Here is a 26,484-nt window from a genome sequence, read left to right on the forward strand (position 1 = left end):
CAGCCTGGGCTTGCAGTCTACACATTTTGAACAGAAAGTCTGCATTAACAACAAGTTCAAAATGATGTGGGTGAAAGATGGTACTGAGTTCATCTATGGGAGATGTAGGATCCAGAATTTTTAGAGCTTGACACTTACAAGGGACTAAAAGTCAGGATGTTTTGGCCTCTGCTGCAAATGTCACAATTTATGGAGTGCAATTCAAAATGGCTGGAGTGGCCTTTTAAGATCTTCATCAGTTCAGCTGATACTGTGCTTCCATGGTGCACATCCCTACGTTAGTATCTGTTTAAATCAATCACCACACAGTAAAACCTGGGGCCATATAATATTCTAACATCGTGTTACTGTACACAATGTACAGATAGTGGGAGGAATGGTGTTTTAATATAGACCCAGATTGCGGATTAATCTGGCCATAGACATTTGAGCTACACTGACCCAAAAAAAAACAAAAAAAACAAAAAAAAAACAAAAAAATCCAGAACAGATCATTTTGTCAGCCTGCAAATTGCTTCATGTTAGGTCATTTTAAATATCTTTTCATATGACAAATGATACACACATATAACTACACATAACAAATGTGTAATTCTGAGAAAAGACTTGTCATATTTTCCTGTATCTGAACCATTTTGGACAGGAAAGACTCACGTGATTAAAAAATATCCAGAGTTTAAAATGATGAGAGAAAAACAGAGGTGCCTGTATGAACCAAATTAGAATATCTTCAGTATGGTGGCACATTAAAATACAAATATAAAGAAGGCATTTTAATGTTTGAAACAGACAATAGTGTCACTTAGTTTTATTTTATGAATTCTGAATGAACAAATTCTACAATGACCACCATTTTGGGCACTGCTTAAGTACTCTGTCGTCATAGCTCAGGAGCTAAGGAGACACTCAACACCTGAAGTGCTCTGTCTCACATACTTTAAATAGACAAGATGTATACTTTGCACTAAGAACATTTTTTGTCTCTTCTCAGCACTAGCTCTATTCAGCTCCAAGTGCTCTGCTTTTTCCTAACTTGTTCAATGGAGTACCAATCATCTTTACATCATCATCATCAACACCATCACCACATAAAAAAAGCAAAACAAAAACAAAATCAAACAAAAACTGTGCACGTTTTAAACACAGAAATAGGAATAGAGTTGCTGTAACATGTAAGACTGTCACATGGAGTGTGGTCCGACTTTGCATGTGAGGAGAGGGCTGGGTGCTGGGGAGATGAACATAAACACAGGTTTCTATAGAAGACCATAAAGCCAAAGCGCACTATCCAGACCGCCACCACCGACTGGTCAAAGAGCTCTGGCGACCACCAGCCAGAAGCAGTTTGAGGGAGTCTGCCTCAGATGGTCTCTTTCATTTGGAGTTGATGAGGGCCGACTGGTTGATTCAACATGCACAATCAACTTGACTCGGTAAGTGAGCTATGAGCAGAGACGGCAAGTGCTTTTAAGACTAGAGTTGCCAAAGTTAGCATAACCGAATCTTCTGGAAGGGGAAAACTGTGGAAGACGCTAACCGAAACTCTTCATGTTGCCTTATCTTCCTCTTAATTAACCAGAACTTTGAATTCACAAATCTACTGTATATCATAAGCAAGTGTGTCACACACCTTTACCTGCTGATTCTAATGCTTTACACTGATAAAATGCCTATTATAAGTGATATGTTCAAACCTGAGATACCATTATGTTATGGCGTTCCTTAACAACACCATTAAAACTGAGATATTTCTTTCACTTATCATTATTTCCTTTTGTTGTTAGCGTGACATGACATCATTGGAGCCACTAGTATCTATTAACATTTAAAAATTGAGTGCTGTAGATGTGCACTGGCTATGCTAACAATGATAAGAAGTATAGATGGAGTTACACAGTAAACTTAATTGACTTTTTCCCCTTAAGTGTCATCTGACTCTGAATGAAATTAGTTTGAGCACACATTCCATCATTCTTTGTTTTTCCTTTTGGCTCATCATGCCAGAGACTTAAGAGTACGCTGTCTATGATATGAGAGGGTCCAGGTTTAAATATTTAAGTGAAAAATTAAGACAAATCTGCAAAACATAAAGTCGTTTAAGTTGAAAGTGCATACGTCTGTGTGATTCCTTTCAATTTTCACTTGCATGCTCCTCTCGCTCAAAAGGGAAAGAGCAAGGTGCCAGTTATCCGTTTAAATTTAAGAAACTTTTGTGCAGACTGAGACGTCAACTTGTACAAGACTCAATGGGCTTCATGTAATGACTTACAGACTGCTGTAGGTTGGAACAGGCTGACCGATTTCCCTATGTTGTGGTGCAAAAGTGAATAAAAGATGAAAGAAACAATAAAAGAGAGGGGATATTCTTGGGTGAAAATGTGCAGAGGCAACTCTAAATAAGTGCGGTTCCCGACACCCATGAATCTGAAGCACACCTTCATTATAAAGGGATCCATAAATAAGACAGAATAATAAATAAAATAAAACAAAAACGCAACAGAAAAGGCAACACTGCTGGTTATCAGTCTCCTTGCTCTTTTTCCCCTTCTCTATCCCATTTTTTCCTTTTTGTAGCTGGTGCTTGTGATTGGACAGGAGACAGTACTCTCTCCTTACGTCTCCCACTCGACCAGCCTACCTCTGACTCTCCCTACTTCCTTCTTTCTTCCTCTGTTGCTTCCTAACTCTAGAACTCAGCAAACTCCTTGGCACATTTCTCAGTGAAGGAGACACGGATCTCCTCCTCCTCGTAGTCGTCGAAGTTGCTGGTGTCGCCTGGTCCTTTGAACTTGGGGACAAAAGGAGCTTCCACCTAAACACATTTAAAAACACCAGTTGAGAGGCAAACTTAACAGAGGCACGCTCACACTTCTACATTACACACACAGCATACACACACATACCTTTTTCTGATAGATGGCAATCCAATCAGTGGTCGCAAACCACTTGTGTCCCTTGATGTCGTTGACCCCATTCTTGAGGTTCCCGTAACGTTTTGTGAGATCAACCTGAGGATAATGCCAGTACATTTTCCTCACTTTTACATTATAATGAATTCAGAACAGAGAAAAAACATGCAAAACCTCATCAACAAAAAGGCTGAGATATTTGTTTTCACCTGTAGCAGGTTCCTCAGGAGGTCCTTCAGGTCTGAACTGAAGTGAGATGGGAAACGCACCTGAGACAGAGGACAAGAGGAGGAGGGAGACAGCTTGTGACTGACAATATAAAACAGATAAAAACAATAAACATGCTGATATATGAATATTCTTCAAACATAAAAATAGAAAAAATAAATAAATATTGATACTCTATACCTAACTGATATAACACAAGCATAATCTGACTTAAAGCTGCTTCATACAGTCGCTCAGGTTCTGGCAGGTCTCTGTGCTATTTTAACACAATGAAAATATCAAAATGCTCAGTGCACAGAGAAATGCACGCAGCCCATATTCAGAAACTGCAATTGTGGTGTCACAACTTTTATTGCTGTTGTTTTAACTTTATGAACAACACAAAACCAAGCAGTGATTCCTTCACTGACTTATCGAGCTACACGGCAGGACTAGAATAACTGCCTCGCTCTCTCACCAGTCCAGGGGTGATTAGTGTGTGAATTCTTGAGTTATGGCCAAAAATGCATTTTGAGTGGTGACAGTGACCTTGACCTTTGACCTCTGATTACCAAAATCTTATCTGTTTATCTTTGACTCCAAGTGAATGTTTGTGTCAAATTTGAAGAAATTATTTGAAGACATTCCTGAGATATCACTTTCACAAGGCCAAAAATGTGTTTTGTGTGGTAACTGTGACCTTGACCCTTGACCTTTAACCTCCAAAATTTAATCAGTTGATTTTTGAGTCCAAGTGAACATTTTCACCAAATTTGGAGGGATTCCCTGGAGGCATTCCTGAGATATCGTGTTCACAAGAATGAGACAGATGGACAGACAACCCAAAAATATAAAGCTTTTGGCCACGACTGTTGCCAGTGTGGAAAATGTCAGGGAAATGCTGCACAATCATTGGATATCAGGAGGCCAATATATCACTGCACAGCCTTCCCAATGATAGTTATATTTGAGACCAGTGGCTTAAGTTCACTCTTTCTGAATTACTGGAGCATTTCAGTTTGAATTTAACCATCTGTTCGGTCCACTTCATCGCCATTTGCATTTACTGGTGAGTTTTACCAAAGTACAGTAGTAAGCTGCAATCTGATACCTGTGATTGGCCTGGCCATGCATCACTTAGAAAACAGCCAATTAGAGGAGAGGCTCAGACACAGACACAAAACGCCCTGTCCTTGCTGGAGCTCCGGCGAGGAGAGTGAGAGAGGAGATGTAAAAGTGAATTTAGATGGTTTTTGGTACTTAAAACCACTAAACAATAATATAGCAGGAAATAACTATTTTCTATGTAGAGATATAGTGGAGTAAAATGCTCCCTAAGCAGAGAACGAAGTCACATCCCCTCTGTGTGTGCTGTAATCTGAGTTTCTCTGGTCTTTGTTTTGGTAGCCGGTCTGGTAGCGTGTGCATGTTCTTGTACGTGAGTCCTTCCTGTTGAACTCCTGGCCCCCCCCCCACGTTTATAAAACCACAGGCACGGCGTGATGGTGCAGTGCAGTGCGCAGCGCTCAGGTGAAAGGACCGGCTCTCCTTCTCCTCCATATGCAAGTAACCTGATGCTTTCATAATGTTACATGTCTGTTTTCATTCACCTGCTACAGTAGCATGATAACATTAGCTTACTTGATGTTACAAATGTGTTTGGCAAAATGTTGCTATCGCTAAATGGCTAACTGCCAGCTGAGGAGGATATCACTACACTGCTAGCGTGGACTAATGGCTGTGGCTGTTTTTTTTTGTTTGTTTGTTGGCTCTCATGTACAATGGAGTAACTTTATTCAGTTGTGCTTCTTGTTGTGTGTTTAGTGGCCGCTTTCACTCAGCTCCATGACACCTTGCTGACTGAGAAGGTGAAGGAAGGGGAGGGTGGAGGGTTGTGGCCAGAGGAAGCGTTTGTTTTGGTCTGAGGTGGTGGTGGTCTAGGGTGACCTCTAGTGGCAGTGAGGATTGTCTACAGAACCTTTAAATAAAAGCATGAGAAAAAAGAAGAGAATGTGGTGCACACAGGGCTATTGAGTGTTTTTTATGTACACACTGTGTGTTTTTTGAATTTTGTGCGTTTATAAATGGACAGGCTATGGAAAAAACAGGTTGCATTAGTACACTCACTTGTCGTACAGCTACGAATGGATTGCTTTGATTAAACCTCTTATAGCTCTACCCCACCTGTATTTTTCACTCAGAGGCTACTTCAGTAGAGAAGTGATGATAATCAAGAATTCAACTGTAGCCAAACCCTTTTTTGAAACTAAAGCTGAAGTGAAATAAACAAAATACAACTGATATAGACTCGAATGTGTTTGTGTGAGTGGTAATCAGAGTCAAACTCACCTTCCCTGATACGATCTTTTCGTAGATCTGAATGGGCTGGTCAGCAAAGAAGGGGGGGTATCCTGCTGCCATCTCATAGACGAGTACGCCCAGCGCCCACCAGTCGACTGCCTTGTTATATCCCTGGTGGAAGACGGAGGAGAGGGGTGGATGGAAGACAAAGTTACAGACAGGTAATCAAGACAAGATTTCAAAGAAATATATATATATATATATTTATACATATGACTTGTTTGTTGTCCTGGAAATATTTTTTTGTTTTATTAAGCCAGATTCATCTTATACTCCTTAAGTTAAAGTGCACTTCGTAAATTTCTGATGTCACAACAAAGCAATCACCTCTCACCCAGCATCCAAGCCTTGGATGAACTTGGTTTCTCTGAATCAGTTATAATCTTATTCGATCACTCAAACAGTCAGCCAATCAGAAGAGAGCCTCTCTTCTGATTGGCTCACCAACCTGTTGTTGCTAGAGCTCCAAAGAGTGGCAGGAGATGTAAAACTACATTGAGATGATTTTTGGTACTTAAAACTACAAATATCTTCTTATGGATATCAACACTTCAAATAAAACACAAGAAAAATGTAAAATATGGGACCTTTAAACCCACAAGCCCAGAGTGGTTGAAAAAGAACCAAGCAGTGGGACAAGAAATATCATGTTAAGTTTTGAATCAATGCTATGACATAACACATACCATGTGTTAAAGTCCTGCCAACTCAAATGAACAACCATTCTTTAAACAGCGTTGTAATGATAAGAAAAATTTGTAACTTATGTTCAAATGCAGAATAGCTTGTTGTGAAAGGACACAGGTAAAGGGGGTAAAATGGTGGCTGACCTTGCTGAGAATAATCTCTGGGGCCAAATATTCTGGGGTGCCACACAGTGTCCAGGTCCGGCCCTTTACACGTTTGGCAAAGCCAAAATCTGTGACCTGGAGAAGAGAAGCAAAGACCATTGACAAAGAGAACGTGAGCAAGAGCATAAAGAAAAGAGAAGTAAGCAGAGATACGCCCAGAGGGTCTGGCCAAGTTTTACCACATGAAGACAGATAGACAGACAGAGGCACAGAGCAAGCTTCTTGGAGCAGCAGTGGAATTTTTCACCAGCTGTCATTTCTCTGTTCACCACTAGAGAGTAGCAGAATCTGTGTTAGACGACAGTGCCAATAAACCAGCACACTACTGAGCAAATACAGCTGAAACTGCCTTTTTAAAACTTAACTAGTTGGTGCTCCATGGACTGTGTCTAGTGGTATTATTGTGTCCCCTCAACTCTGTGAGTGTGAAGGCAAAAAATGTTAAATTGACAAAATCCAATGATGGCAAACTTACAACTTGGTTTTTTTTTTTTTTTTTTAAGCAAATTCTCTATTGGGATTTTGTGCATAAAGTTTAAGCGTCTCACTTGTGTGTAACCGAAGTTATCCAATGATGTGGCAGTATATCATCACAATAGTAACAATATTTAATATCTCATATTACATTTCATACCTTACTTACTACTTACTACCAGCTCTTGGCATCACGCTCTTGCACACAGACACGCAGACCTTTTCCATTTTGCACACAGAGTACGTGGTGGAGGTTAACTAAATTCCCCTCGGACTGCTTCTTGTGGTTTAACGTGAAAAGTTGCTGCACGATCTGTGTCTCTGTTCATCTTTTTTCTGCATGCTCTCGTATTATATTGTGAATATTTTTATTGGATTTTATAACATATACAGCTGCACACACAGCACGAGAACATCTAAAAACTAAAATGCTTTGCACACACACCATAAAATCCATAAAAAAAAAAACAAAAAAAAAAAAACTGCATGCCCTCGTAAATGCATAACCCAAGTTGTGTTTGAAAATTGATGCTACTTAATAGGCTATGTCTCAATATCGTTAAAAATGAAAATTACAATGACAAATTTAATCAAAATGACTTACACTTGACAGGTCTCTACCAAGTGCACTCAGACCAAGCTAGCGGCAAATGCTGCTCTTAGTCAGTGTATTATAACCCTGCATAAAATAACAAACACTGCAGAAGATTTAGCATAAAGAGTACGACCGCTGACTGTAAGATGGTGTTGAGTCAAAACAAACATTAGCTTATACAGCTAACGTTAGCTACAGTATTACTGAGCAGCAACAGTTAGTCTGCACCTTTTCTTTTCATAATTTGTTATCAATTATCTTCTTTCAAGCAAAAAAGGTCAACTGATGATGATTCCAGGATCTCAGTGTGAGATTTTGGTCATTTGTTGGTCGCACAAAACAAGACATTTGTTGGCATCACCATGGGCTCGAGGGAATTATAATGAGCATTTTTCATGGTTTTCTGATCTGACATAAACAATCAACCACAGACGATTAATCAGTGAACGGGGAAAGTGATCACAAAATCAATGCTAATCATCAGTAGTTGCAGATCTAATAAATATAAAATTCAACTGCATCTGCATCGATGTTAAAACCTCTGACCACCTTTCAAATGCTGCATCAATGTTTTGGACAAGCTAGATTATAGGTGTAATGCGCAGCAGGGAATTCGGGGGGGGGGGGGGGGGGGTGAGGGGGTGAGGAGCAAGCCTGAAATCTCAACAGCCAGAGAGACAACAGAAGAGTGGCTGCTCACTCCCACTGATGTATAATGGTTAATTTAGGCCTTCTGTGTGAAATAAATGCTAGTTAGCCAACTTTCTGAGTAAGAAATTCATGATCAGCGTTTATATAACTGTGCATTATTTACCTGGATGTAGCCCTGTTGGTCTATGAGCAGGTTTTCAGGTTTCAGGTCTCTGTAGATCAGGTCCAAAGCGTGCAGGTATTCAAAGGTCAGAACGATTTGAGCAGCGTAGAACCGAGCGTGAGGCTCACTACAAACACACACACACACACACACACACACACACACACACACACACACACACACACACACACACACACAATCACAGGGAGATGAGCAGACAGAGAGTCGGTCAGTGGAGTGTACAGTGCAGACCAGAGGAGAGCAGAACAAGGCTAAAACAGAGTACAGCTAAAACAGGCCTGAAGAGAACAGAGCTGAACAGAACACAGTAGAACACAAGAGAAAAGAGAAGAGGAGAACAGAGCTGATTTCAGGGAGCACAGGTCCCCAGGTTACTTCTGTATGTGCCTAGAAAACACTTATGTGCTGTAAACTGGATGCTGCATACAGGCACTAACCTAAATCTGCCAATTCTCCGTAGATGGGAGAACATCTCTCCACCTGGTACATATTCCATCACCATGTAGAGGTTAGTGTTGTCCTGGGGAAGACAGAGGACCTGTTAGTGACACCCGCTCACATACATACACACACGCACATGCATGCATTAACTCACCACTGGCACACCCACCCACCCACCCACCCACCCACACCCACACCCACACCCACACCCACACCCACACACACACACACACGGGGTGGGCAACTGGACAACATTTGTGGGTCAACGTAAAAGACTTTTACTAACAGGTGTGTAACTGCGTCTATTATTCACATGGTCTATTTCTAAAAGATATTTTGCAAATCATCTCACCTTTAGACCCTTTAATAGAGCTACATAACACTAGCTTTACATTATCAAGAAAAAAACACACACTCCTAACACTTGTTCAGGCTCAGTTAATATGTGTTTGTTGTTGACTCTTCCATCTGTGTGCTGGACGGCACACGTGGACAGGAGTATTCTGTTAATAGGTTTATTTGAGGCATCAAGGATATTCCGTCCCAGGGCATCCACGGTGCATCTAAACAGCTTAACCAGAATAAGGCCTTAATTGGAGTGTAGCCATCAGGTAGGTTAGTCTGTACGGGTACAAACAGTCACTGAGGATTGTGAGAGTAACATGCTGAAGAAGACAAATGTTTGTGTGCTTCTGTTAACTGCACATGTGGCAGAACTAGCTCTTTCCACTCTGTACTGGCTAATGACTTAGGTTCAATAGGACTAAGGGTCAGTGATGATGGAAGTGATAATACAGGTGCGATCAGTAAATTGACAGATTATTGTGACAGGAAATACCTTGAGTTAAACGTTAAAGAGATGGATGTCGACTTTCACAGAAACAAACGATGGTGTTTGTGTGTTGTTGTGTAGTGTGTTGTGTGTTGATAACAGACAACGGTGTTGGGAGTGGTCTGAAATGATAAACTGACCAGGAGTTGACCACATAGTTCACATTTTAGATAAGCTGGAGGTTTCGCCAATGAATATGTTGATATCAGGAGCGGGGAAAGTGATGCGTGTGAAGGCGTAAGTGTGAAAGGTGTTGCTCAGAGCGTAAAAACCTACAGAAAACTATCAAGTGACTCTGCAGCTCCGGTCAGCTCTACGGAGCATTTTAACGTCTTTCAGCTCATTGTTTTGGCTCACTCTAGTCAGCGCTGTTTCCAGACTAACCGGTATTCTCTCACCTTCATCCTCGGGCCTATTTCCCTGTGTACTGGAAGGTGCAGATGGCAAGACACTGGGCCTAGTTTGACTTTTTTACTGTGTTTTTTAATGTTAATTTTTACTGTGTGCCTCATCATGTTTGTATGTCTTTATTTTAAACTGTATGTGAGGATGAGTGACTGCAATTATTACAACTTCATGCAAAACAATGTTTTTTTTTTTGTTGAAACACAGCCTGCACAGAAACACAGAAAAACACAGCCTGCTTGGTAAAGCTCAGATGTATTACAGCAAACGCGGATGAAGACATGACATAATAACATGATGGACAGTTCATGAGCAGTATCATGAGTCAGCAGTTGTTTGTGGCACCTGTTTTGCTGAATGATAGCCAAACAGTACATATTTCTGCACACTCATGATAGGCAGACGCTTAACTGCTCACTTGCTATGAGACAACTGGGTGTGCCAGGTTCAAGATAGATTTTTTTATTTTTTATTTTTTTGAATGGACCACCTTCAGAAACATATTAGAGAAACACAAATGCAGGTGTAGAGCTAGCCTGAGCGATGGAAGTTGATGGGCGGACGGGGGAAATTTAGCCAGTCGCTCATCATCAACACACACACACACACACACACTCTAAAATTCCGCATACCTTGAACGAGTACTCTAACCGCACCAGAAAAGGAAAGCTGACAGCCTGAAGAATCCTCTTCTCATTCAGAGTGTGCTCTATTTGCTTGAGCTTCACCACCTGAAAGGCAGAGAGAGTGAGAAAAGCGGAGGGAAAGAGTGAGGGACAATCTTGTATCTGACAGATAAATAAATAAATAATGAAATCATGTCGTAAAACAAAGAAACTGTTGTTTTATCAGAGTCGCATAATCTTAGCTCTACAGCCGCTGATCTTACTTTTTTAGGTTAAGACATAAAACCTAAGTAAACAAAGTAACTCTTTTTTAGACTTACGTGCATCGTGTAAATTTGGTCAGGACACAATTTATTTTATTATTATGTAAAATTGTAAAATGAATTTTGTCACTGTGTCAATGCTTCTGTTTGGTATTGGATTGGCGAATCATCTGTCTTTCCACTGATAAATGCCTGATAAACTCAATCAAACAGCTATTTCTGCTACTACTCTTTCATCAGGTGTACACACATATTTGTTTCGCATCTTTGAGTACATTGAAAAGAGCTATATAAAACAGATTTCTTTTACTGTTAATAAATTCAATCAATCATCAAAATCAATCATTTCTATCATATGATCCTAGATATAATAATGTGAGTGATATGTTTAGGATTTGTAAAAGCATTTTCTGAAATACGGTACTTTTGATAAAGCTTCCCATCAACATAGTATTTTCTAAGATGAAGCAAATACGCTTTATGCAAGTATTAATTTTCACAGTTTTACTCCAATCACAGCTTTAAAAAGCTGTGATTGCCTCCTTTAGGTCACAGCAGCCTCAGTACAAGGCTCCATGTTTTTACTGTATTGTAACGTATTTAGTGTATGGCTTTAAATTAATTGCATGGTCAACATCTGCAAGCATCTACATTCAGATGATCTCTTTTTTCAGTGAGTGTTTCAGCTCAGCTTTTGTTCTGGTTACATTCACCGGGCACCATTTAATTAGCACACTACTGCTCCAAAGGTAACTTGATATATCAGTTGTAAGTCTTTGCATTAGACACTTGAAGACAAAATATAAGACAGATATACACAAGCAAAAATTCAGGAAATAAAGGAACATGGGTGTTACCCACTAACGACTACCACTGAGTTTAGTCTGTACTTCACTGCGTGTCTTTGGACTGTGCTGCAAATCAGTGGGCAGGGCAGCTTTATGCCAATATTGGATTTACAGGATTTTTGATCAATGTGATTGAGAACCTTGATCTTTCATTAACAGGATTAGCCAATTAGCCAACAACAGGCAATATTTGTATCTATAAATATTACATCATACGGGGAGGTGGATCAGAAAGGGCAGAGACGCAGGCACAATTTTATTTTAAAATTGCGTAACTGTGATCCGTATAAAGAGCGCCTCGGCTCAGACGCTCTGGCCGATGCCTGCTTCAGCACAAGTGGGTTCAAAGAGGCTCATGGGGAGGGCGGGGGGTGAGGGGGTGAAGGGGGCTTGCACCTGGATCTGTTGTGTCTCAGTGTCTTTGCACTAGCATGCACAATGAGCTCCAGGCCTGTTCTCAGTTTCCATAAATGTCTCAGACCTTGTGAGCACAAATTTTTGCATCACTGACATGTCCATGTTTTCTGTGGCCACCCTGTAGGAACAATAACTGGGTGTCCTTAAATGAGAGACACATCTGAACACCCTCCATCCCGCTGCGACCCCTGAACCAGACTAACCTTCTGCTTGTTGAGGATCTTCATGGCATAATGCTGTCCCGTTTCTCTGTGCCTCACCAGCATAACACGGCCAAATGAGCCCGTGCCCAGGGTTTTCAACCTCTCAAACTGCTCCAGGCAAGCAGTGTTCTGAACAGAACAAAACAAAAAGGGTTAGTTGATTTTTGTGAAAATGGGATGCTGGGGGTTGTGGTGTGGGAGGTTTTTGTGTTTATATTGTGTATGTTTTGCTCATATTTGCATGTGAGCAAATGTGTCAGCATGTGTACGGTATATGCAGGTATTGTATAAGACACATATATACATATACTGCTAATGATAATATGTTCAGAGTTTGCACTACACATGTGTATATTATACATATACTGTTCAGAGCGTTGATCCCGTTCATGTTTGATGCAGCTGTGTGAGCCTGTAAAATCGATCCCAATTGAGCTAAACTACACAAAGTTTACATTTAAAAAAGTTGTTTATAGCTATTTTATAAGAGCAAAGAGTTTGCTGCATCAGAGCTATGTACTGGTCTGAAAATAATGCACACAAGTTAGCCAATCAGAATGAAGTAATGCTCAACAGATTTATACTTGATGTACAAATCAAGCGTCTATATTGTGCAATATATCTTTGGAAATTAATATGCATCTGAAACTAATATATTATATATATATATATATATATATATATATATATATATATATATATATATATATATATATATTGTGGCAGCACACACAACATTCAATGTTTTCATTCATTTTTTTAGGGCTGGATTATACATCTGATTATCATCCAGCATCATTAATAAGAATAACTTTTTCCTAAAATGTATATATTATCCATATTGTGATATGAGAAGTTAGATGAAAAAATCAAGTGTAAAATATTCAATAAACAATTTCAAAATCCAAATATATTAAAATTATCCAAATGGATGACATTTACCTGAAGTTGTAGCTGGTACAACAGAAAAAAAACCACTCTGGGGTTAAAGATATACAAAAACAAGTGAAATTCCACTTGTGATAAGGGGCATTTTTTAAATGAGAGCATCCCACATGTAAACTATATATCTTTGCTCACACAAAATTTGATTGAAAAACTTACGGTTTGTATGCACTCAAATACATACAAAAAAGCTGATTACAATAGTATCAATGTAACATTTATGTCATGTTATGCCAACACACATATATACGCACACTGACCTGTGCAGGATTCTCCCACTTCTTGAGGAAGTCCTCTTTGGCTTTAGCAAGGAACTCCTTGACTGTGGAAAACAAAACCAGCAGTTTTACAGAAGAAAAGCTTTCGTGATGTGTGTGTGTCTGTGTGTGTCTAAAAAGAGTTTAACAATTGTAGATAGTCAGTGTTTGTTTTTTTTAAGAAATGTGGCCAAGTTAATGCTGTCTACACCTTGTTTACATTTTAAGAATACCAATTCCCCTTTTTTTTTTGGTAATTTCTGGACTTCAATAGATGCACAGCACATAGAAAGTGCAAAAACTGAGAGCAAGACAAGGATGTGATGCAAGAAGGTGCCAAGATGGTTTCAAACACTCATTGTTACATAGTATGCATGCACCCTGAGCTACTAGAACTCCCCTCGTGATGACTCTTTAGATTAAACTTTGTTGTGTCCAGCTGATGTTAAATGTAACTGCTCTGATGCCAAAAATAAGACGAGAGATTGATCTGTCAAAGTTTGTAAGACATATGCTCTGCAGTTAGTCAAGCTCAGTCGAGGCTTTTGAAAGCAGGAGAATGAGCCTCAATATCACTTACTGTGCTTATTCTTTACACACTGCATCCAGAATAATCTTAGAGGGACACTCCACCGATTTTATAAATAACTGTCTGTTCACTTGTCATGGAGAGAACTATTAACCACATAAAAACAGCTGTTTAATGTTGTCTGAGGCTCTGGATGCAGCTTTCTTTAGTGAGGAAAATAACCCTGATTACATCATTAGGTGTAGGACAGGTCTGACTTCAGACTTCAGATTTTTTACAGAAAACCTGCGTTACAAACCAGGGTTGTGGAGTTTGAAGGGCATTTAACAAGCAGTGAGGGTCTAATGAAAGAAACTAGTGAATTGCAGTATAGGGACTGTGGGATCTAACGTTTTTGAAGGTTGACTCATAGTCAGTCAACAAAGGTTAGGATACGTCTCTTAGCATTGTACGTTCATAAAGTTGAATGCTAAGTCGGTGGAGTACCCCTTTAAGGAGAAAGGAAACCAAAGTAACTGAAGCAAACTATAAAGTAACCAAGCAAATATACCTTTAAACATAGTTCACTCTGAGTGCAGTTATAAAGCGCATGTTACCATTTAGGCTTGCCTTTAAATATGTCCTAGTTTCCTCCAATGGGTCAAGGACTTAAATCCCTGGGAAAACTATGGCTGAGAAAAATGTAGACATGCTATGTTACTGCATCATACACTCAGAATTTCTCATGGCATATCGCATATACTCTTTTCATCAATCCCCATCTCCTTTTTTAGCGGGCTGTTAAAAAAATTATAAACTGGTTGATAAGACAGCAAACGCATACTTCAAGCATGGTTATAGTATCCAGCCCTACCAGCTTATACTTCATTTGAGAATAAGATACACATATATGCCCATTTCATGCCCAACTGCAGCAAGAAATAAAAAAAAAAAACAAAACAACAGACTGTATTATATGTGTGGTGGTAAAAATAAAATCACTGCTATGCAATTACTGCAATAAATACACCAAATCAGTGACCTCCTGCATCAGCACATGATTTAACAGTAAAACAGGAACACAGACTAGTTCAATAAGACCTGCAGACCTTTATGGGCCCACCTAAAAAAAAAAACAAAAAAAAAAACACAGTACCCGATTAGGATCCCCAGATTAGTTTCAGATCACCCACACATTTCAGTAGCATCTCTTTCCAAAGGAAATTGCTGTTGGCTGTTTTGCAGCTCGTACAGTGATTCAGGCCAAGGAAAGAGCAGCACATCCTGCTTCATCCTACCTTAGCATCCAAATAAACCAAATAAAAAATGTCCAAAACTGAAGAATACTCCTAAACTACATTTATGTGTATATATAATGCTCCCGAAATTTAAATATAAGTAATTTAGGTTCTTGGGAGCTTCCACGGCACAAGCTAATGCGTTTGCAGCAAGGACTTGTCATGGACGTATGAGTGTGTCTTAATGAAGTGCAAAGCAGGGACAGGCCTCTAATTAACAGTGTATTGCTTGTTATGTGAAGCTAACACAGCCCGTTGTATCAACTCGTCTCTCATCGTGTCATGAGGCTGCAACAGAGCAGGTGTTGCCCGGGAGTAACGTACACCGGCGACGGTACCCACCGCTTTCCATCTCGTTGCCCTTCCTGGCCGTGGGCGCGTTGCCCATGATGACAACTTGTCAACGGGCGATCTGAGGTTTTTTTGGCCGCCCTGCAGCCTTCTCAAGCCGGTCTAAGCTCGATTATGTCTGAACGGTATTTCCTAAATCCAGCTGTACCAGGCGCTAACCCCGAGCTCTTGATCTTCAATAGCCTGACAGCTGCCGATGGCCGGGCAGTGCAGCGGGATCACTCAGTCCACGGTTACCGACAACCGGCGAGCGATATCGATCTTAAACCCACGGGGAGCTGCGGCCGCGGTGTCTGTGTCGCTGGGGCTTCGCTGGACTGTCAGGCCGAGCTCGGCGCAGTTGGCCCGGACACGGAGGATCCAGTCTTCTCCTGTCCCTCCTTGCAGCCCCCGCCGAGCGAGGCCCCCCGGCTCCCCACCTCTCCCCCAGCCCAAAAAAACAGCTACACCGAGGGCGGGGATGCAGTATTCTCAAACGAACGCCTGCCACTTTTCGTTAGCGAAACCAGCTTTTACAAATTAAACGTCGGCGGGGTCCGACAGCGACGGAAAATCGCCCAAATCAACATTGGCCCCCCGTAGCCTCGGACACGAGCGAGATGACGGAACTACAGCCGCGCGAACGTCCCGCCCACTCGCCAGAACCGGTGATTGACAGCTAAAGCCGACACACGGATAGGCCACTTCTCTACGGCGCTGTGCCACGGAGCGCTCTGATTGGCCCTTCGCAATCCATCAACAACGGCAGCGTCCAGCCGCCCCACAGAAAAAAAAAAAAACAAGCGAGGGGAACGTCACCGATTATTTTCCTCCCGACGACGTTCGCGCCCAATTTCTCCGGTTCCTCTCCTCCATTGGCTCGGAGCGGCCGAACCGTGGGAATCTCGGTGAATGCGAGGATGTCTATTGGCTGTCAGCAGCAGGTTGACAGGAATGCGTGCCCCCCCCCACTTCCAAAAAAAAAAAAAAAAAAAAACCCTCTCCCCCTCTTTCACCCCCCCCCCCTCCCCTCCAGCCGCCGCCAAGCGACTGATACACGTTTGGCTAAGTGACGTCAACCGGGAGTTATTTTTAGAAATGTTGGTCAGAATTTAACGAACACGTGAACGCGCGGCGCGCTCTCGCTGGCAGGACCTGTGAGCAGACCGCAGACAGCCGTGCACGGCAGGGAAGAGTTTATCTGGGTGGGAAATGAATCACTCACAGGAAATAAAAGACAAATGTTTTTTACAATCGTCGCTGGATGGATGAAAAAAACAAAACAAAACACGCAGAGCCACATACTGCCCGTCTGTCTGTCTGTGTGTGTGTGTCTGTGTGTGTGCGACCTTTTACAGTCAGGCAGAATATCCAGCAGCGTTTGTCTTCCTCTCCCCACACCTGGATTATTATTATCCAGAACCTCAAACGGCACAATTTCACATACATTTGCATCTGAATATCCAATTTCAATAATAATTTGAGCTTGTGTTGGTGAAAATGAATTTAAAGTGAAATGAACAAACACCCATGCTATAAATATGAGATCCCTACAGCTACTGCAGGGTCTAACACCATCATATTAGGGCTCTACAGCTTCCTGCTTTATTATGTAAAAGATGCTCAAACTACTCATGTATAAGCCACACTTTATTAGAAATGAACTCATCTCAGTCCATTTTAAACATTATTATAGAAGCTTTGAGCAATTTCAATAAGTGCTGGCCTGGGCTCTGACTGTCAGGTTAGTCGTGTCATTTCTTCGACATACTTTTCAAAACTACAATTTCAGGCTGTACCTAAATTGTTTTCATTGTCATATAGTCTGTAAAATGTGAAAAAATATCCCATCTCAATTTCCCAGCACACAGGGTGACTTCCAGCTTCCTTATTTTGCTCATCCTACAGTCCAGTTCCAAAAGATAGTGATAGAGAGTGACACAAGACAGAGAAGAGGAGCAAATCTTCACATTTGAGAAGCTGGAACATGCAAATGTTTCACAATCACAATTGTTTGATGAACTCACTGCTGATCAACTAATCGTTTGAGTACTACTACTGCACATGGATTTCGTTGCCAAACGTGAATATGTTTTGTGAGCCCCAGACTCCAGCACTTTTACCTGGCCTCTGGTTCTAATCATTCAGAGTCTAACTGCTAAGCAGTGTAGACATTTGAGAAGCAGACAGAGGTAACAGATGGATGGATGGAGGAGTTAGTCCCTTCAACTAAGAGATAAAATGGGTGAGCACAGTTCCCCTCCCTTTTCTGCTGCAGTTGCCAAGCAACATGAGGCTAGAGTGAAAATGGTGGTGTGATGCTGCTGCATTTTATGAATGAAATTGGAAAAAAGAAAGGAGGCAGAGAGGGGAGGAGAAAGTGGGTCGATGCACGCCTGCATGCATGCACGCACACACACACGCTGAGTCTTGCTGCTGTTGATGTGCTTCAACCAGCTGAGATGGAAATCTGTGTAAGATGTGGTGATTACCAGAAAGCAGCACAAGGTGCACAAAACAAACTTTATTAACCCATCACTTTTGTAACAGATACTGAGGCAGAGAATATATAATAAGTACAAAAAGAAAAATAGGTCTGTTTATCTTGAAGACAAAATAAGCACCTGGTAAACATTATTTACAGTAAGCCTAAATTATCAAAAGAACTTGACTGCAATGTAGCACCCATATCTTCTTTCCTCCCTTATCTCCATGTTGTGTGCTTAATTACAGGCAGGCACCTTATGTAACATTTTAGAAAACTGTTTCTGAACTGGGGCCTGTTCAAAGCAGCAGGTTTACTTACTTATCTGGACAACTCAAAAGGTAAAAACTTAAAAGTACAACACTGTACTCAGCATAAGCTATCCAGCTAACTGCAAGTAAAGCGGCCTCTTGCAACACGCCCCTGAACATGGCCCATATTCTAAACCCAAGATTTGTCTCCAGAAGTGTTCCAGGTGCTATTAATTTTCATCAGATGACACAAACCTTCAGAACAATGCAATGCTTTATTATAAGCAGCTAGTGCTACACCTGTTCTGACATACAGAGTACTTCCCATAGCTTGGATCTGTGCTCAAAGGGACAAAATGAACAGCACAGTAAAGGTACCAAACAAGTCAAAATCAGTGTGTGTCTTGCAAATCTCAGGGCTGTGAGGACATGGCAGTCTTGCCTTAAGATAGCCTCACCCTGATGACTCAAAATGTTTCTTGGCTGAGCTTCACCATAATCTAAGACAGCGATATGGTAAAATAAGGCAGTGCTGGTTGTGCTGATCTCTTTGTGTGTTGAAAAAGAGACAGCGAGTACAAGAAAGAAAAACACATGGTAAATATTCCAGATCCAACCGATTTGTGTGTGCTGTATAAAAAGAGTGTCCTTGCTGCCATGTCCATGCTTCTTGTTAATGTCCTCGCGTTACATAGATACATCCATGGCCTCATTGTCCAAAATGTGTGTTTGCGATGTGGGTGAGTGTACAGTGTACGGGGTTTCACGTCCATTATGTTAATCTGATGATTCTTACATGCAGTCCATGGAGTTGTCTGGCATCAGTCCAAGAGACGGCATCTTTCCTGGTATACAGGACGGAGGGAGCATACCGCTGATGTTGGGGGACGGGTCAACGTTCTCGCTGTCCTCCATCTTGTCTGCCAAGCCCTCCCAGTTAATATGGAAGCGGGTGACACGGGGGTTGGAGGCTAAAATATTCCTTTGGAGCTGACAGGATAAAAGCAATGGGTGAAATATCCAAATTTGGTTGAGAAAGAATCTTACATTTCCCTTAATACAACTCAACATTTTCATCAGATGCTCCCTGTTTGGTGTATAACCACATTTTTCAAACTCACCACCCTTGCAGTGCGCTCTCTGTTAAAAATGTGTAGTTTCTTGTTTTCTGATTATAAAGCAGGTGTAGGTGCTATTTTAATAGAGTGGAAGTATCAAAGTTCTCAGTTCACAGAGAAATGCACACTGTCCATATTCAGAAGCTGTGTCTTAAAATGAACAGTCAGGACTCCTGTAACTTTGTGATGTCACAAAAAAGTAGTCACCACTCTCAGACCTGCTCCAAGCCTGACCCACCTGGACCCACCGTCCAACCTTACGGGATTTGGTTTCTCTTCTATATTTTTATTTGATCACTCAATCAGAAGAGAGGCTCTGAGCCTCTCGAAACTACAAAACCAAAAGATGTTACATTTCCAAAGACATGCCCGAGAAGCTATTACTAGAGAATAAGGTGCATTTTTCCTTGACAAATACCTTTAACATTTAGCAGATTGTAAAAATTGAATTGATTAATTGACTCATTGTCTCAGAACTACACCAGTATACTATGGCATTTATGGCAGTGTATTGGTGCTGAATCAAGACCCTGTCAATAGGATGATGATTTAATACTAATAATAGAAAGCATCATTATTACTGATTCATAAAGTCACTATGGAATTTGCTTACACCAGTGCTAAAATGATAAAATGCACCCAAACAGCACCTAAACTGCTACTTCCCTTAGAATATTGAGGAAACAACTACAAAACCATTTTTGCGATGGGATCACAGCAGCCGCAACAACCCATCAACTTCTACTCAGTAGTCATTACTTCATTACATGAGTACTAGTAATTACTAAATTGTTACATGAGCACGCAGCACTTACGGTTCACAGCACGCCCAACTTCACACTCGACCTTCCTTTTAGTCTCAACTACACAACTGTAAAGTTGTATGGTTGTGATGCTATCACAGTGACAAACTCTGTCAGCAGACATACGTATAAACACCTACCAAAGTACTGACAACTGCCTTAGAGGTAGTTCCCTACAGTAGGTGTCTCCAGGACCAAATTTTGCCATGATACTCTCTGTCATATATTAACTCTGAACAGGTCATGTACTTTATTCTTGAAGCCACTGTTGCCTGAAACTTACATTTCAGAGCACCAGAGGGCAGCAGACAACAGTGTATATTTTAATTGACCCTTTTCACAAGCGTGGCCCACGTACCGTAACTTATGTTTATACTTTCTGCACCTCAGGCATTGCTATATTTTTTTCCTCCAAATTATATATCAACGAAGCACTGAGATCTGTTTTGTGATCCGGTCGAGTGTGTTCAGATTATTGTGAACAGTTCACATACACCACACCCATCCATGGCACAACTGGACTGTCATCTACTGAGTGTGTGTGTCTGTGTGTGTTTTACCTGAGTGTAATCTGGTTTGAGAGGAGGGTTTTCCCGTAGTTCAGGGTCTGTGTACTCATTGTTGACATAGTAACCAATGCGGATGAACTCCTGTCCGCGGTAGGTGCAAGTTATGAGGACCACTGTCACTCCTACTGCGTCACTCTCTGGAATCAGGCCTGTGTTAGGAGCATCAGCCTGAGAGCACAATCAGCCGCAGAAAGGGGAGGAAATCACATCAAAGAAAAAAAATTACCAAACACAGGAAATCAAATACATTTGTGCATGTCTTTGAAACAGAAATCTACTTCGAAACAGGATGAGAGGTAGCGTGACTACAGCCTACTCACCTGAAACACAAACATGTGCCTGCCAGCCGGTACCGGGCCAACGAGAACAGAGTCTAGGACCTGGTCGTATTCCTCGCTCTCAGCTGAACCCACATAGATGATCTTCCACTCAAGGTCTGACAGCAGGACAGAAGACAGAAAGATCAGTTTTGTAAGGAATATCGTAAACATATGCACACACGTCAACTCTATCTCTACATGCTTGGAGATACCAGCCCACTCAGATTATTTTTCAACTATTCAGAACAGAATAACATCTTCAGTGTATTTCCAATGTTTGAGTTTGCTCTGGGAGTAAACCAAACCTCCAAAAACACATTACACAGAGAGATCTACAGGAGAGGACCAGTCATACTACACTGCTAGAGCTTACCACAGTTATTGTAAATGGGTGAATATGGCCTAATTCAAAGGTTTGGTTCACTAAAATTTCAAAAAAGCATGTTTTATTCCCACCATGTATCTTTAATGGTATGGTAATGGTTTTGACTTAACACCAAACTAAATAAAAATGATGACTGGTATCAGATCGCGATTTGCTATTAGCAACTACCCTGAGTTCTTCTACACCAAAATGAGATGAATAGAATTTAATTTGCTGACATAATTGAAAAACATGTGGTTTCCTTGTATGCAGGTGTCGTATGGACTCATTCATAGTCTTTTGAGGCTGATATTGATAGCTTGTGTTTTCCCATCTATACTTGCTGATAACAAAGCAGACATACATGTTGAACAGTCAAATGCAAATACAAAATGGCATGTTAGAGTTGGCTAACTGAAACTTAAGAAATACAAGAGCGTGACACTTATTTTAATACTTTGCTGTTTTGTTGGTTTTTGGCTGCCATATTAAGTGTCACAATCTCAAAAACATTGATAAAAATTCCATTTCCAGTTCAAATATTAACAGCAAAAACAACTATGGACCAACTGATACTGCTTCTTGGCGCTTACTTTAGTTGACATTGACACTATGCATTGTGTTAGTGCATCTCTTGACTTAGTCTGATGTCTTAAACCAACAACAAAAATAAACATGTCTCAGAAAAAAAGGATAGTTCATGTTCTCACCTCAGATGTGAACTAAGAAACCATCAGGATACACCAAATGATCGTTCCAGAGAGGAAACATAAGTGACTGGATGTTATTGATATAGTGCACAGTTTGGAAGAATGTAAGGAAATGATCAGAAACTGAGAGGACTCATCCTTCAGTTCATCTCAAAACCCTACAGAGATGCTGTTTGGAAAGCAGTGAAGAGCCACTCCTTCCTTGGATACTTGGATAGCTTGTGAAAAATACAGCACACACACACCTTCACCTTAAGTTTATTCCTTCTTCCTTAACACTTTGTCTTCATCCTTAGGTTCACTTTAACTTGGTTGTCTAAATTTTATTCTCCTTTGTAAGTATAATGTGGATAAAATCCCAGTGAAAATTTCAACATTCCATAAACAGATACTTCTCCTGATACTGCACCTTCGGAAGGAACTAACTGTTTTTATTGCATCCTAAGTCTGTCATAATTTTCCTTTAAACAGGAATATCTATTGTTTGCAAAATTTCACATCCAGTCATCCATCAAATTAAAAAAAAAAAAACATTCTTTCCTGCTTCGATCATAGAAACTGAAGTACAAACAAAAAAGCAATTAAGACATATAATGCTTGCTTACATTATATTTTAACAAGCACCTTAAATTTACCCCATAGAAAATGTATTTTTATTTTTCCTTTTCTTTCCTTTGGTAGATTATATGTCGTAAAAATGTATATTTTCTTAAATATTTCCTTAATCTGATTAACTATTAATAGCTCATATGTTTAAAACATTTCCCCCCCCCAAATTAGAAAACAAACAAAATAAAGCCGCTACTACTTCCCTGTTGTCTCGTAGCGCGGTTCGCGGCAACTTGTTCGGCTTGTCTGTTTCCACAGTAACAGAACGTGATGAACCAATCAGCGCCGCGGATATAACTCCGAGGAACGTCTCTGAGCCAATCACTGCAGGCAGGAGGCGGGGCGATGAGCACAAACGCGCCAGCGCCAATTTTCAACAACTTGTCAAATGAAATGTCACCAACTAGTCCCAACGATAGCCAATATCGGTGCTTCGTCGAACAAAACGATGTGTTTATCTGTTACTCAAGCTGAACCCCATCTACCCGCAGGGTTTAAGTTACCACAAATGCAGAATGCCCCATTGGTAGCTCGTATTCCACAGCTAACGTATCAAAATAGTAATTTAACTTGCATTTTACGTAGTTGAAGACGACACCCACCTTCCGGCAGATCCTCCATGCATTCAAACGTTATTTCAAACTGAAACGGATTTCCGAACGGGCTCGGGTTGTCCAGTACAGCCACATTTAATACTTGCACCTTGGCCATAGCGGTAACGTTATCTTCTGAGGCACCTCAAGCTGGGAAAATAGTTAGCTTTTCTCTTTCGTGAACAAAGTACTGTTTCTGTGTTCTCCGACTGATCCACGCGGTTTTACGTTGCTTGTCTCCGAGTGTGTCAGTCAAAGTTTTGTTCTTTTCTTCTCCAAAATCATCGACATCAATCCGCGGCGGCTGGGTTAAAAGCGGAAATACGTCATCTCCTTCTTCACCGTATTTATTTCCGGCAACTACCCGCCCGATCGATCATGCTGCTGCCCCCCAGTGTTCGTTTGTTAAACAACAGGTCAACATGATGTGTGATTCCTGAATGATGGAGGCCGTTAAAAACTTCCTTGTTGTTTGTTCTTTGAGAAAACACCATCCTTAGCCATAAAGGATGTTTTAGTTTCTCTAAAAAAATACATTCTCTTTGATGTTTGAAAACCCCAGAATGTTTTTACAGTATCCTCAAAGACTCCTTCAACAATCTAGATCTTCTCAAGTTGTAACCAATGACTATATAAATCACTTTGTGGTTGCAACTTTCCTTATCCAAAGAAAGATAGTAGCCAGAAATATCAAACACATTTATTGCTTAATTTATACAGATTGAAGAACAATTGTAAAAAATGAAAATAATTAAAAATCACTCTTTCATCTCATTGTTTAAAAATAACGCGTTCAGTTTTCTTGTGTTCCACAAAAAGAACAAGAACATGTCATTTCAATTTCTAACCACCAACCAATATTTTTTATTGTGCAGCAGGGATACATTCATTTTATAGTTCTGTAGGACATATTGTAGAAAGTGAGATTTCCATATCTTTTTAATTATACAGCTGACGTAGGTGCTATACCATGAAAATATCAAATATCCACTGAAAAGTGCACACAGCTGTGAGAGGCACAGAGGTGGAGGAACATCTCATTCAGTCTGCAGGGCAGCATATGTATGTGTGTATCTCTCTGAACATTTTAGACAAAATCACACCACTGTCATGTCTTCAACTTATGTGTTTGGTGATTTTGTCAGTTGACATTGCAATTATGAAATCAGGAATTTTGGAAGTGCAGAGCAGCAGCTTGGAAATGCAGTTTTTTGTACTTAAAACCACAAATAAATTGTCATATGGATACATAAAACTTCAAATAAAGTATTGGAAAAAAGTAAAATACTGGACCTTTGAAATTATCTTCCTTTTCTATTTATACTAACGTTTATAGTGACAGATTCCACATCTCCAGGAACATTCATTTTCCATCACAACTAAAACTAACCCACATTTTGTTATGTTACAGCCTCATTCCAAAAGTCCTCAAAAGTCTACACACAATACCCCATAATGACAAGGTGAAAAAAGTTTGCTTGAAATTTTTGCAAATTCATTAAAATTAAAAAACTAAAATATAACATGTACATAAGTATTCACAGCCTTCCATTCAATACTTTGTTGAAGCACCTTTGGCAGAAATTACAGCCTCAAGTCTTTTTGAGTATGATGCTACAAGCTTGGCAAACCTATGACAGTTTCTCCCATTCTTCTCTGCAGAACCGCTCAAGCTCCATCAGGTTGGATGGGGAGCGTCGGTGCACAGCCATTTTCAGATCTCTCCAGAGATGTTCAATCGGGTTCAGGTCTGGGCTCTGGCTGGGCCACTCAAGGACATTCACAGAGTTGTCCCGAAGCCACTCCTTTGTTATCTTGGCTGTGTGCTTAGGGTCGTTGTCCTGTTGGACGATGAACCTTCGCCCCAGTCCGAGGTCCAGAGCGCTCTGGAGCAGGTTATCATCAAGGATGTCTCTGTACATTGCTGAATTTATCTTTCCCTCGACCCTGATCAGTCTCCCAGTTCCTGCTGCTGAAAAACATCCCCACAGCATGATGCTGCCACCACTATGCTTCACTGTAGGGATGGTATTGGCCAGGTGATGAGAGGTGCCTGTTTTCCTCCAGACATGACGCTTGGCATTCAGGCCAAAGAGTTCAATCTTTGTTTCATCAGACCAGAGAATTTAGTTTCTCATGGTCTGAGAGTCCTTCAGGTGCCTTTTGGTAAACTCCAGGCGGGCTGTCATGTGCCTTTTACTGAGGAGTGGCTTCTGTCTGGCCACTCTGCCATACAGGCCTGATTGGTGGAGTGCTGCAGAAATGGTTGTCCTTCTGGAAGCTTCTCCTCTCTCCACAGAGCAACGCTGGAGCACTGTCAGAGTGACCATCGGGTTCTTGGTCACCTCCCTGACTAAAGCCCTTCTGCAATTGCTCAGATTGGTCGGGCATCCAGCTCTAGGAAGAGTCCTGGTGGTTCCAAACTTCTTCCATTTATGGATGATGGAGGCCACTGTGCTCATTGGGACCTTCAATGCTGCAGAATTTCTTCTGTACCCTTCCCCAGATCTGTGCCTCCATACAATCCTGTCTCCGAGGTCTACAGATAATTCCTTGGAGTTCATGGCTTGGTTTGTGCTCTGACATGCACTGTCAACTATGGGACCTTATATAGACAGGTGTGTGCCTTTCCAAATCACTGATTCAACTGAATCAACTGAATTTACCACAGGTGGATGCCAATCAAGTTGTAGAAACATCTGAAGGATGATCAGTGGAAACAGGATGCACCTGAGCTCAATTTTGAGTGTCATGGCAAAGGCTGTGAATACATATGTACATATGATTTTTTTTGTTTTTTATTTCTAATATATTTGCCAAAATTTCAAGCAAACTTTTTTCACTTTGTCACTATGGGGTATTGTGTGTAGAATTTTGAGGTAAAAATGAATGCAATCCATTTTGGAATAAGGCTGTAACATAACAAAATGTGGAAAAAGTGAAGCGCTGTGAATACTTTCCGGATGCACTGTCCACAGTGCCAATGCTAACATTCTGATTTTAAACAGCTATCATTTTACGACGTTCATCATCTAAGTTACTGTGTTAGCATGCTAA

The 26,484-nt window shown here is 40.8% G+C and overlaps 2 protein-coding genes across 2 annotated transcripts; both read right to left on the reverse strand.

The window, feature by feature from the left end:
- Positions 1–793: 793 nt before the first annotated feature.
- Positions 794–16,252, reverse strand: prkacab (protein kinase, cAMP-dependent, catalytic, alpha, genome duplicate b). The gene is made up of 11 exons (XM_071504029.1): positions 15,618–16,252; positions 13,473–13,534; positions 12,268–12,396; positions 10,543–10,641; positions 8,670–8,752; positions 8,212–8,338; positions 6,308–6,403; positions 5,466–5,588; positions 3,119–3,178; positions 2,904–3,008; positions 794–2,812 (listed from the first exon to the last, which is right to left on the reverse strand). Exons 1-11 carry the CDS (start codon positions 15,661–15,663, stop codon positions 2,687–2,689), a joined length of 1,056 nt encoding a protein of 351 aa, XP_071360130.1. The 5' UTR covers positions 15,664–16,252; the 3' UTR covers positions 794–2,686.
- Positions 16,253–18,114: 1,862 nt separating this feature from the next.
- On the reverse strand, positions 18,115–23,752 carry asf1bb (anti-silencing function 1Bb histone chaperone). The gene is made up of 4 exons (XM_071504036.1): positions 23,437–23,752; positions 21,152–21,267; positions 20,823–20,999; positions 18,115–19,331 (listed from the first exon to the last, which is right to left on the reverse strand). The coding sequence occupies exons 1-4, from the start codon at positions 23,543–23,545 to the stop codon at positions 19,134–19,136; spliced, it is 600 nt and encodes a 199-aa protein (XP_071360137.1). The 5' UTR covers positions 23,546–23,752; the 3' UTR covers positions 18,115–19,133.
- Between the last annotated feature and the right edge of the window lie 2,732 nt (positions 23,753–26,484).

The sequence above is a fragment of the Trachinotus anak genome, unplaced genomic scaffold, assembly GCF_046630095.1.
Source record: "Trachinotus anak isolate AG129_WGS33_773 ecotype Australia unplaced genomic scaffold, CSIRO_AGI_Tana_v1 ptg000019l, whole genome shotgun sequence".
In the NCBI taxonomy this organism is placed as follows: Eukaryota; Metazoa; Chordata; class Actinopteri; order Carangiformes; family Carangidae; genus Trachinotus; species Trachinotus anak.

What these genes read in the sequence shown, in the direction of transcription:
- prkacab (XM_071504029.1), bottom strand. Translation starts at nt 15,663, where the DNA reads ATGGGCAACGCGCCCACGGCCAGGAAGGGCAACGAGATGGAAAGCG. An exon ending in CGGAGAATTGGCAGATTTAG is followed by an intron (nt 8,339 to 8,669) that starts GTTAGTGCCTGT and finishes GTGTGTTTGTAG; the next exon opens with TGAGCCTCACGCTCGGTTCT. An exon ending in CAGAGATTATTCTCAGCAAG is followed by an intron (nt 5,589 to 6,307) that starts GTCAGCCACCAT and finishes GTCTTCCACCAG; the next exon opens with GGATATAACAAGGCAGTCGA.
- asf1bb (XM_071504036.1), bottom strand. Translation starts at nt 23,545, where the DNA reads ATGGCCAAGGTGCAAGTATTAAATGTGGCTGTACTGGACAACCCGAGC. An exon ending in GGCACATGTTTGTGTTTCAG is followed by an intron (nt 21,000 to 21,151) that starts GTGAGTAGGCTG and finishes TTGTGCTCTCAG; the next exon opens with GCTGATGCTCCTAACACAGG. An exon ending in TCAAACCAGATTACACTCAG is followed by an intron (nt 19,332 to 20,822) that starts GTAAAACACACA and finishes TTATCCTGTCAG; the next exon opens with CTCCAAAGGAATATTTTAGC.